The sequence below is a fragment of the Carya illinoinensis genome, chromosome 1 (assembly GCF_018687715.1).
Source record: "Carya illinoinensis cultivar Pawnee chromosome 1, C.illinoinensisPawnee_v1, whole genome shotgun sequence".
Classification (NCBI taxonomy): Eukaryota; Viridiplantae; Streptophyta; class Magnoliopsida; order Fagales; family Juglandaceae; genus Carya; species Carya illinoinensis.
In genome coordinates this window covers 54,029,132-54,041,072 of record NC_056752.1, presented here as the reverse complement: position 1 = coordinate 54,041,072, position 11,941 = coordinate 54,029,132, and the positions used below count along the sequence as shown (strand labels likewise).

Genomic DNA, 11,941 nt, shown 5'->3' with positions numbered 1-11,941 from the left:
CAATTGTACAGGAGAATCGAAATTAATTGACAGTGGAGCATTCGAGGAAACTTTAAAGTTCTAGATACCGAGTTCTCTTTAATGAATCCTTCAACTCTCGTATGAACCGGGAGTTTTGTAAATGCTGATGTGGTACTGCCACGTGCTGTTAGCATGAACAGTAATTTCCTTCATTTAAAAAAAGAATAATTATAAATGACTTCACTTGAGAGAAAAGCAAACAGTTTTGAGAAAAAAGTGAGTGGTAATCAGAGTCTTTAGGAAAAGTAGAAGGCCAGTATGATGATGTTGTAACTTGCAAAGTATCTCGTATCTGGACATGTATACTAGAAACAGTTTCGGATGAGACAACCAAAACTTTACTTCATGTATTTCATTCACATGTTTACAAGTAATCCAAATGCGTCCAAGTAAACTCAAGACCACCACCTATTTACATGAACTACAAGATCCCAAAAATTTTGCAAAACTATTAAAGAAGTGGGGAAAAGATTTGGAAAAAGCTTGCTCGTCTGATTGTGAAGGTGTCTTGAGACGGTGCAGTCATCTGATAGCATTCAGCCACTTCTTGAGGTCTTCTAATTTGTAGCAGCAAGTTCAAGTTGTTGTGCTGTAGCTTTATATTGCATCAATGTATATCAGGAGCAGCAACCACCAGTACCACTAGATCTTGGGTCTAACTTCTTCTGTGCTAAAATTTGTCTCTTCACAACTGCGGATCCGTTTCCCAATAAACTTGGAACCTCGAGTACCTGTAACTAAACTGGTTAGTCTGGTTAAAATGTGTAAAGAATAAAATGAGAAATAAGCCATGAAACATTTGTCTTAAAAATGGCAGCCAATGAATTAAATTGATGAGGATGACAAATGGATTTAAAACAATTCCAGGCAAAAAAAACTAAATGTTCATTTTTCATCATCAATCACCCTCTTTCTAACTTAGGTTGGAGAACATGAAAATACGATTGTCTGACCTCAGCAGAAATCAAGTTAACATCTTTGGCTTTGGATGGCATTACCATTAATACTAACCTGTTTTTCATTGTATAATAGACCATATCAGACCTAACATTTGTTTTGTCCAACTGCATTATAAAGATACCTGATGTTTAGGGGTCAAACCAAATCAATAGGACATTCATAGTGGTATAACAGGCTGATCTTCCCCAAGAGCTCACATCGACGTGGTAAACTTCTGGTGTCAATTTATATAACTTAGGTACATTTTCCCCTAGAAATCTGTAAGCAACTCTCTTGGTCATAGAATAATGCATATTATTTTAATATTATAAGAACCACTGTGAAGACCCTTCAGGTTGTAAAGTAATCTTGCTGTAAGCTAGTGAAATCTTGAAAACTCTTGTAGTAAGGTATCAAAAGTGTATAATGGACATAATTACTCTTTCCATTCGTTGAAAGGTGTCATTCTAGAAGTATATAGGCTGGATGGTTTAGATGAAGTATTATCAATCAAAACAGCTCAACTCAATACGCCTTAATCCCATCTAAACTGTAATCCATTATCATCAATCAAATAGGGCAGAGTTTTGTCCTCCAATAGAATCGTGAACATTAAAAAATAAAAAGGTTGAACATTGTGTGGCACAAGCTATATTGATGCACATTGCTGTACAAGATGACAGTTAAACAATGCAAGCTTTTTTGAAATGGAATACCTTTAATGTGAGATCTTTAAAGCATTGCTGAACATTCTCTCTAGTTTTTGCACTACATTCAAGAAAAAACCATTTATGTTCCTGGGCAAGGGCCAATCCTTCTTCTCTTGTTACAGCCCTCTCTGTCTCCTGAGAATATGTTTCACGCTATAAGACCAAGAAACCCCAGCTGCTTGGCAACATGAAGCTTATATCTGTTCTTAGAGCACTGAACTGCTATTCACATACAAACAATTGTCTTTTTGCAGTAGGAAAAGATGGTGTACATACAACTCACCCTATCAACCTTATTCCCAAGAAGGATTTTGATACACTCATGATTAGTGGAGTAGAGCTGTACTTCCTTTGCCCATATGTCCAACACGTTTGTAAAGGTTTCACGCCGTGTCACATCATACACTAAAGTGAAAACATATCACAGACCAGTTAGACTTCCAATCATCATAGCAAGAGCAAGATCCCGAACTCATGGAATTTAAAAAGTTCATTAGTTGATAAGCATGACTACATGAAAATGTGTTGAACAACTTCGTTCCTTTTTTTTATGGCGCCCAAACGTAAGACCAACGTGATAGCAAGAAAAGGGAATGAGGATGTGGAACTGAGAAACTATCCTACTATATGTAAAGTTAATAAAACTGTGCATAGGTCAGAAAAAATAAATACATAATTAAGACCTGGTATAGTTATGTATCGCACGAAACAGGGGCTAACAATACTAGGTAACTGCCATGTGCCATATCTCATGACGAGAACCAAATGTCAAGGAGTTCTATACAATGCCGGACAAGAAAAGAACAAAGCAGAATATCTACATGCATAAGTGAGAGTATTTCGTTGGAGCAAATAGCAGAAATGATTACAAGATCTTGTGCTCAAGAAATTTCAATATTTTTATTATATAATCCTACTTAACTGCCAACATAAACCATATGCTCAAGCAATATGTTCTCACAATTAAAGTGGCATACCGAGAATAATTCCGTGAGAACCTCTGTAGTAAGAGCTTGTTAATGTTCCAAACCTTTCCTGTCCAGCTGCAAACACAACACAGATGATTAGAAAGCCGATTGCAGCTAACTGACAACAGAAAAATCAAAATCAAATTTGGTATTTTTCTGAATATGGTAGGGCTAATTTTTTTCACAGCATTAAACCATATAAGAAAAGAAGTACTGGATGTGATAACCGGAAAACTTGCCTTCCTTGTAGGCCTATGATATATGCAAATTTAATCCTATTTAACGCTTCATCAAGTGTAGACTTTAAAGTGCATTGCAATTCACAGATTTGTGTAGATGCCCATCAGTTAGCATTTTTTCGCCACAAATTTGCAATATTTTTTTACCTAGGATGTCTTTCGTGCAATATCTCTGCAAAACTTGTGAAAGCAATCAATTTTTTGTGATCATTCGGGTATTTCAATTAGTGATAATATCCTTGCTGCTTGGGAGAAATAATCAATTAGCCATAGAAGGTCTTTATGGGGAGATTGGTTAATGTACAGAAAAACTCCATATATGCATGAAAACCAATGACTGCATCGAAGGAAGAGAGTGGTGAATTATTCCGATGAAACTCTCACTTACAAATATATAAACAATAAAAACCATCTAGAAAATTCCTTGGAGGAAGTTAAAATGAAGATATGATGCCAAATAGATTTAGCAAGTTACCTGTGTCCCAAATTGTAAGCTTCAATCTTTTTCCGCCAATTGTGAGCAGCTTTACCTTAAAATCCACACCTGGAAGTAGTTGACAATATAATGAAGATCAATGGGCATCCATAGAATAGTTTATAACCAATGTAAAGCCCTTCGCCAAATAAAATGGTACTCTGAGGAGTCATTCTATCCACAGAACTGAAACTAAGCAGTCGAATAAAATAAGAAATATTGTCCTCGAGCTTCCATCAAGTGCAATATCCTATTTCTATATAGTTGCTAGTTGCAATTCAATTCACAAGACCCCTATGGATGCCCAATAACCACTATGCATACATGAGAGTCATGTATTAAGAGTCATTTATTTTTCAATCCTAATTTAAGAAGTCACCTTCTCTAACCCTTTCGTTGAAGCCACTTACAACACCGATCTCCAATTCTAGATGCAGAAAGATTTACATACTGAACACATGAAAAAAAATATTGTTTCTGCCTGTAAAAATTTTTCAAAAATCTTTTGAGCTGGACATGCTAAACCTCTTAAAGGACCAAGAAATGAATTACAGTTGGGAAAGACAAAAGCTTCAATGTTTCCGAAGAGTTTATAAGCAATGTTTTTTGGCACAACTGGCTCTTGAATTTCAAACAGCACACACAAGAACTCATGTTGACGAGAATGTAGAGGAAGAGACAATTCTGTGTACCAATGGTGGGGGACAGGTCATGAACCAAGTTAGAGATGAAACTGAGAAGAAGGCTGCTCTTGCCAACACCAGAATCACCAATCAACAGTATCTTGAACGAGTAATCATAACTTTTATTCCTTCCTTTGGAATGAGAGCCCATCGCTCTTTACACCAGTCGAAAACTTTCTTTTTCTTTTCCTCTTCTCAGTCCTCTGTAAATTGTTGTATATCATTTATCGTCCATCTAAATCATTAACAAAACACACCACCTTGAAATTAGAAACACGGTTCAGAGATATCGAGGGTTCAGAACGAGAAACAAAATGCGAAATTTCGTGGGGGCAGATGAGACAGCGGTGGTGGGCTTGGCGGGTTGTGTACGTGTGAGACACTGTAGACTTTATAGTTAAACAAGCAAAAATGGCGATTCGGATCGTTCGATGCGTCCACGCGCTTTTGCAGGCGCCTTGTACCCCGAGAGCTTTGACGTTTAGTAGTTTGTACCCTCGTGCATAATTGGCACCTTCCCAGTTCAATAGAATTTCACTCTTACGACCAGCTTGCTACGTTTAGGTTAATAACTAATAGCCAAGCCAGCAGGTGAAAGTCCACATTCTATCATTTGCATTGCAAATGGCAGTTGCTTCTTTTTCTTTAGGGGATGAAAAATTATTACAGGGATTATGACAGAGACAGAGCCAGCAGTGGCCAACATATGAAGCAATTGATTTTTTTTCTTTAGGGATGTAAAATTATTACAAGGATTATGACACAGACAGATTCAGCGTACATGAACAGTGATATTACTGTTCACTAAAATGAAAATATTATTTACGTGTCTACCCATTCGTGTACACGAGTCCGTATCTTTAGCCGCAAGTATAAACGAACTACCAAATTACATTTGAGCGGAAAACTGGAGCCAGGACAAGGAGGTCCAGCTCAAGGAGCCAAGCCTAAGAGAAATGAGTGTTTACTTTACGCGCCTGCAATGGCAAAGGAACAGAGGTACTGAGCTATGCCTTTGCGGAGCATGCGTTCAGCAAATAAAATCTACTAGCTAGTGCCACAGGAAGACAAGTGCTCACCATGCAATCAACACGCAAGTGCACCTAGCAGCCAGCATCCAGCAGCTGCCTGCATCATCTCCTTAATCCATATATAACGTTCGACTTTCGTGGAATTCTTGGAAAGTAGAGTAAAAAATCATCTGAATCCGACATGCTGGGTCCTGCCATACATCGCCGTCACCATACCGTAGTTAGACCAACGACCCGATCTTTAACAGATTTTCTTAATTTAAAAATTATTTCCATATTTCATTTAATGGACACGTAGAAATAGAAGGAAAAAAAGAAAAATAAAAAAGGAAACTGATGGGCATCGGACTCCATGCAGAATCAAGGCTAGTGGCACGGGCGGCCATATATAGAGAGACAGTTCAGCTGTTTGAACTCCAGCATTTTGTCTTTTTTAGTAGGCAAGGCATGCAAGGCAATGTAATTTGCTTTCCAAGTTTAATGCCATGTAGCTATAATTGATATTTGAGGGTGGTACTTATTATAAGCAATCTGGCAAGGATCAAAGAAATCAAAGTCTCAAGACTTTATCTCGATCAGTCGTAGCATGCATGCATGCAGTACCCATCGGCCTTCTGGATTATTCTAATTTGGAATATGCTGTTCATGAAAACAAAAGGGACACTATTCGATACCATCACACATCGATCAAATGATCTTAGCCTTCATCCTAGAGACCTGATCTTCAATGATTTTAATTTTTTACCGATTATTATAAGGTAGTCTATTTTTACGGTTGCTGACTATGATTAATAAATATAAAGGGTTTGGTACTCACACAAGTTGTACTGTAGATCAAAAAGAAGAATACAGGATTAGCCAACGATACGAATCATAATTTCGGAAGTCACCGGCCAACAAGAATTTTCTTGCCTTAGGGGTCAAGTATCCGATAACAAAGTACGTATCGTATAATCTTTGACATATATATCATTAATGGTTCCACACATAAATGCTGGCAATATCAAAGCCGTACGTCTGGTGCTTTTCAGGGTCATGCAGAAGCAATAGCCAGCAAACTGATCTTCGCTTCGTGAATGCACTTTCCCAGTTTTCACTGTTCTCTCTTTTTCTGGAATGTGCACTGTCCACACGTTATGGTATGGAATATATTCGGATTTCAGATGATAAAAAGGGAAGGAAATGCATATATTTTTGTGAGAAAATGACACCTGCAGTAAGTTGGGCAGGAAGAGATGCTGCAATTGTAGTCAGTCATTTACATAGTAAATCTCTGTCCCAACTTAATTACTTTCCTGATGAGCATTTGCAGTAAGATTCTACACAACAATTACAACAAGGATATTATTATTATTGTTAGGCTACTACTATTTGAGTGAAGACCAGATTAGTATTTGTTTCATACACTACAGCTTCATTCCTAATTGCTTTGAAAACATTAATCTACACAACTTTGGTTGGGTAATAGTTCCAAAGATCCTAATTTTATAATATATTTTCCCTCAAAAGGCAGGAATGTCAAAAATCATAGGCATGTGATATGAGATTGCAAATATATATATATAGCAGCGTAATTTATTGAGTAATTTTTATAAGAATAACGTTATTTATCATCTTAATTTTTATTATCTTTTTATTATTTTATAATGTGACATTACATTATTAAAAATTAATTTTTATATTTTATTTATGAATCTATTATTTAATATTATATTATGAGATAGTGAGAAAAATAATAATAAATAAATTTTTTCTTTTTATAATTATCATCGAGGTTATTACTCAAAGTTTACATAGCTGTCAATAGACAATATCCAACTATATATATTCAAAATATTTTTCATAATTATATTTTAAAATAAAAGATATTATGGTAAATTATCTTAAAAAAAGTAACGTCACTTTTTATAATTATTATATGTCGGCGTAAAAAGTACTGGAAGGAAAGTTACGTACTTGTTATCGTTGCTCAAAATTTATTACCACAGATTTTGTTTTTGATTTTTTCCATATTTTCAGTTATTAGTTGCATCCATTTCTGAGAAAAAAAAGTCAAGTACACAACAGCAAAGACAAAAAAATTAAAAATTAAAAAAAACAGAAAAACAAAAAACGGAAAATGAAAATCGCATTGTGCCTTGTAATCGAAGGTACGCCTTTGTTTCTTCAGCCTCACTCAAAGCCCAAAGGCGTCATCCCTGCCAGCCCCAAAAACCCTAGCCTCCGTTTCCTACCAAGGACCAACAATTTCAATTATGGGCCGTGACACGCCGGCAGTACAAGCAACGCCCGCGACAGCGCCGACATATCTGGCACCGGGGTTCAGATTTCACCCTACAGACGAAGAGTTGGTGATTTATTACCTGAAGCGCAAGGTCAGCGGCAAACGCTTCCAAATCAATGCCATATCTGAGGTCGACATCTACAAAAGCGAGCCTTGGGACCTCGCAGGTGACCTCTCTCTCTGTGCTAGTTCTGCAACAAATATATTCACCAATATAATATATACGTATAATAGCCATTTCCTCTCTAGGAAGCTATCTCTTGATTTTGTCATTTGTGGTTTCCGTATGGGTTTCTCGCTTACATCTTTTTTGGCTCTCTTTTTTCCTTTCTGTCTATGTGTTTCCTTCTCTGAGCAATAATCTTTTTCGGTGGTTTGCAAGTTGTTTTATTTGATTTTGTTGTAATTGGTATATTTTTTAAATGGATTCTTTTGTACTTTGTTTTTCTTTTATTTTTTTTTTTAAATGGGTGTTTAGGTAAGTCGGGGTTGAGGACCAGGGACCAAGAGTGGTACTTTTTTAGTGCATTGGATAAGAAGTATGGCAATGGGGCGAGAATGAACAGGGCTACAAACAAAGGGTACTGGAAGGCGACGGGGAACGACCGGGAAATCCGTCACGGATCTAAGATAGTGGGGCTGAAGAAAACTTTGGTTTTTCATGGTGGGCGAGCCCCGGGTGGGTTACGGACCAATTGGGTAATGCACGAGTACAGGCTTGTTGAGGAGGAATTGGAGAAGGCTCGGGTTGGAGTCACGCAGGTGAGGTTGTGGCAAAAATGTGGTTAATTGTTTTATGCATTTTTATACCTTTGTCTAGTCTTCGGGAAAAGTATATCAAATGAGGTGAAATGTGATCTGGAACGCTTCTGGATCATGCTGTTTTGGTTTCACTGTATGAAAAATCACACCGTTTGGGACATTTAGTTGATGTTAGGGAACCGGAAGAGAGTGGTTATCTGGGGTTCTCTTAGAAGTGAGAATCTCAATTTTCAAAAAGTTATATGTTTCATGTACTTTCTCAGCAACCAGAAAGCACTTTTGTTTTGTTCTGTTTTGCTAACTGAAAATAGGGCCGGCAACTCGTGGTTGTTTATCAGGTCCAGGTTGTGGTTAGTCGGGTTCACGTATATGAGCCATTTAATTAGAAGAGTCAGATTCCTCAACTTCAAGCCACTTTTTTACTGTCGGATTCGCTGGTTATGATAAAATGATCAACTTTAAAGCGTGTGGGTTCAATTTGGATCATATATGAGTTAACCCCAACCCAATGGTTTAATTAGAGGAATCAAGCCCTTCAACCCTAACCTACTAATTTATTTTTGGGTTCACAAGTCATATTGATAGTTCAAAGGGAAAACATATAGATGCTATTATTGTGATTGTCGTCATTATCGTCAAAATCATCACCATTATTATTATTTTAATGTCAAAATTTTTATGTTTTGCGTTATTCTTTTGGTGAAGGATGCCTATGTGCTGTGTAGAGTATTCCATAAGAATAACATAGGGCCACCAAATAGCCATCGATATGCACCCTTTATTGAAGAGGAATGGGATGATGGTATACCAGCTTTTCTTCAGGGCGAAGAGGCCAGGATTCAAGTGGTAGCTGACCCGGATTCACATGCTAAAGAAGCTAGCCAAGATGCACGCATCAAAGAAGCTGGCCTTGATGCATTTGTTGAAGGGAATAGCCATAGTGCATATGTTGAGAATTATGGTGAGTGTGTTGAGAACCGCCAGGATTCATTTGTTGAAGGGAATAATTTTGAGCAGGTATGTTCTTTTTCTGAGTTTTATTTTTTTACTTAATTTAGCAAACATTTCGTTGAGGTGTTGTACTATATATGCTGATTTGTACCATGTTGTAGTTGCAAAAACATGAAATGATAATGCAAGTAATATGCAGACGTTCAAACAGGCAGGTGCATTGTACACCAAGATTTTGTTTGAAATTTGTTGGATTAAAAAATGATTTGATTGAAAATCTTTCCCATGTATAGGCACATTTTGTATCTGAGATTTCTTTCCATATCCGCTGTGTTTGCTGAATTAATAAATCACTTTTAAAAATTTGGTCATTTATTTGATTTAACTAAAAAATCAATGAGACAGAAGGTGCCTTTTCCATTTTCTTCCGTTGTCATATTTTATGTCTAAGACTTGTTACAAGTTGGAGACAAAATTATGAGATTGGAAACGTGCTGTTTTGTAATTCTCTCAGTTTATTAAGAGGGATGGCTATGTAACTCTCACAAATTGAAATTCCCAAGAGTTGACCGCAAGTCCATAATCTTCAAATGTTGATGCATCAACAAGCAAGGAAAGATTGATAGCGGAGCACTTTTGAGGTTAAGGTTTAATGAGTGTCAGGGAGTAGACTATTCTTAGATTTGTGGATAAGACTTTAATGTTCTTTGGTTCTTGCATGTGAAAAGGGATTTTATAAAATTTGTAACACCACAAGGAAGTACTCCAAGTTTGGGTAAGGGTGCTTTGTATTATATGCTTCTGTTGGTTGGGAATGCCACATAGATCTGATGATCATAGCACATAGATCTAATGGTGTAATGTTCTATTGGATTACACGATTGTCCTTAATTCCCTATTTACGATCCTGCTGCTCTCCTGCTAGGTTCATGGGCTTGATAGGAGAGATTTTGTATTAAGAACATATAAGCTGAGGTTGACGTGACCATGGATTCACCGGCAAGGTGGAGTCTTATTGATTGTGCATCTCACCATAGATAATAGATATTGGTTGTGATCTAGTGATATGAATGGATGCATACAATTCACAGACACAGATTATAGAGTATCTTATCTTCATATAAATATATATATATATATATATATCTGTTATCTTTGATGCCTTCTAACCATGTATTATGTAGCTCCTATACTTTGTATCTTCAACCATCATTACATAAAATTACATTCCAATGCTGGTTGATTGATTCAGGATACTCGGTCCATTAATGATGCTCCTCTTGGGAGTGCTAATGAAGTCCCAAGAGATTCTCAAATTGCGTCGGTTGACTGCAAGAGTGAGAGAATTGATGATTGTCTTTCACTGTGCATGGCTGATCCAAGGCCCCCCCTTATATATAAAAGAAGGCGTCATTGCGAATCGAACTCTAACCATCCAAATGCTTCTGAGACTTCAACTAGGATTAGTCAAGATCGTTGTTCATCAACAACCACCACCGAGGCTACAACATTGACCATGACGACAGGTAACACCATGACCACAGCAGCTCCTAGGAATTTTCTCTCTGCACTTGTGGAATATTCTCTATTAGAATCCATCGATCCCAAAGATAGTCGTTCGGTTTCTCCTCCATTTGATCCTGCTAATCTTGGTTCATCTGTGCCTCCTAGTTGCTTGAAATTCATACAAGAATTGCAAAATGAGCTCCATAAAATTTCAGTAGAGAGGGAGACATTGAAGTTTGAAACGATGAGTGCTCAAACCATGATTCGCATTCTTCAATCTCGAATCGAGCATTTGAACAAGGAAAAAGAGGATTTGAGGAAGAGTATCGGAGATGCAAATTAGTGGGAGTGTGCATGTAGTGTCATCTGTTGTTTTATTGTATGTCTTAAGCAACTCCCGAGGTGGCCTCATGTCTCAATGTGAGATATATGTATTCTTTTCCAGGCTAAGTTTATTGAACTTTTGTTTGTAAGAGTATCAAACTGATCAAGGGGGTCGTTTTACGTTTTTGATCCCCATGCCTTGCCAGGATGGGGTAATAATATATCCCAAAAAATAAAAATAAAAATAAAAGGAGATTGGGTAGTTTAGAGTCGCCCCAAAATTATCATCTGATGCCATCCCATGTCATTCTCAAATATAAATCAAAACAAAAATTTTAAACTAATCATTGTAATTTTTTCAAACTTTGAAATAAAAAATAATTTAAATTTTTCAAATTTTCAAATAAAAATTATATTTTAACAATATTTTAACTTTATAAAAAAAATTTATTTAATTTTTCTCCTTTTTTTCAAAACTCAAAAATTATTTAATTTAAATTATCTTATTACTATTTATAAAATTTTTATCTCATTTTATTTTTTAAAAAGAGTCCTTAGACGTCTTGATAGACAAGTCTCGACAAATAGAAACAGTGAATACTTGGGATTTTGTTACTTTGTTCAACCTTTTATCACCAACCAGCCAAGACGGACAAAATGCGAACACAAACATGAACTGAAACAACCGTTTTTATGCGGCTGCCACCAGAGGTAACAACAATGTTGAAGAACAAATACGTTGTGGGTTGGTTAAGTTCCTGGGCTTGATAGGGACTGATATATGGGACACTCCACCTATGTTGGAGGGATGCCTACTCTTATGTTTTGGAGGGTTTTAGATGACTTCTATGGTTACTAGGTCAGAGACTGGGCAGGACCAAATGGACTTCATTTGCATATATGACTAATTAAGGCTGAATTTGAATGCTGATTTCATTTCAGATTATTTAATTAATCGGTAAATAGTAATATTTTGTATATTCTGTTGATATGTTTAAATATAAATAAGTTGAGATATATATTTAAATATAAATATATTAAGATATGT

At 36.4% G+C, this 11,941-nt stretch overlaps 2 protein-coding genes across 3 annotated transcripts; one reads left to right on the top strand and one right to left on the bottom strand.

Annotated features, from left to right (window-relative positions):
- Window positions 1-343: 343 nt before the first annotated feature.
- On the bottom strand, window positions 344-4,529 carry LOC122288144 (ras-related protein RABC2a-like). The gene is made up of 6 exons (XM_043095544.1): window positions 4,045-4,529; window positions 3,353-3,421; window positions 2,648-2,713; window positions 1,954-2,075; window positions 1,677-1,805; window positions 344-752 (listed from the first exon to the last, which is right to left on the bottom strand). The coding sequence occupies exons 1-6, from the start codon at window positions 4,184-4,186 to the stop codon at window positions 639-641; spliced, it is 642 nt and encodes a 213-aa protein (XP_042951478.1). The 5' UTR covers window positions 4,187-4,529; the 3' UTR covers window positions 344-638.
- Window positions 4,530-7,198: 2,669 nt separating this feature from the next.
- On the top strand, window positions 7,199-11,155 carry LOC122288118 (NAC domain containing protein 50-like). Of its 2 annotated transcripts, XM_043095543.1 has the most exons (5): window positions 7,199-7,517; window positions 7,829-8,112; window positions 8,818-9,129; window positions 10,316-10,589; window positions 10,735-10,881. In XM_043095543.1, exons 1-5 carry the CDS (start codon window positions 7,322-7,324, stop codon window positions 10,740-10,742), a joined length of 1,074 nt encoding a protein of 357 aa, XP_042951477.1. In that variant the 5' UTR covers window positions 7,199-7,321; the 3' UTR covers window positions 10,743-10,881. The 2 variants fall into 2 exon arrangements, with proteins under 2 accessions (XP_042951477.1, XP_042951476.1); XM_043095542.1 differs by having other exon boundaries at window positions 10,316-11,155.
- Window positions 11,156-11,941: the final 786 nt, after the last annotated feature.

Bases quoted from the DNA above. Each gene is read 5' to 3' on its own strand.
- LOC122288144 (XM_043095544.1), bottom strand. From the start codon at position 4,186: ATGGGCTCTCATTCCAAAGGAAGGAATAAAAGTTATGATTACTCGTTC. The intron at 3,422-4,044 runs GTACACAGAATT...AACTACTTCCAG, and splicing joins TGACCTGTCCCCCACCATTG to GTGTGGATTTTAAGGTAAAG. The intron at 753-1,676 runs GTATTCCATTTC...GTTTAGTTACAG, and splicing joins TTAAAGATCTCACATTAAAG to GTACTCGAGGTTCCAAGTTT.
- LOC122288118 (XM_043095542.1), top strand. From the start codon at position 7,322: ATGGGCCGTGACACGCCGGCAGTACAAGCAACGCCCGCGACAGCGCCG. The intron at 7,518-7,828 runs GTGACCTCTCTC...ATGGGTGTTTAG, and splicing joins CGAGCCTTGGGACCTCGCAG to GTAAGTCGGGGTTGAGGACC. The intron at 8,113-8,817 runs GTGAGGTTGTGG...CTTTTGGTGAAG, and splicing joins CTCGGGTTGGAGTCACGCAG to GATGCCTATGTGCTGTGTAG.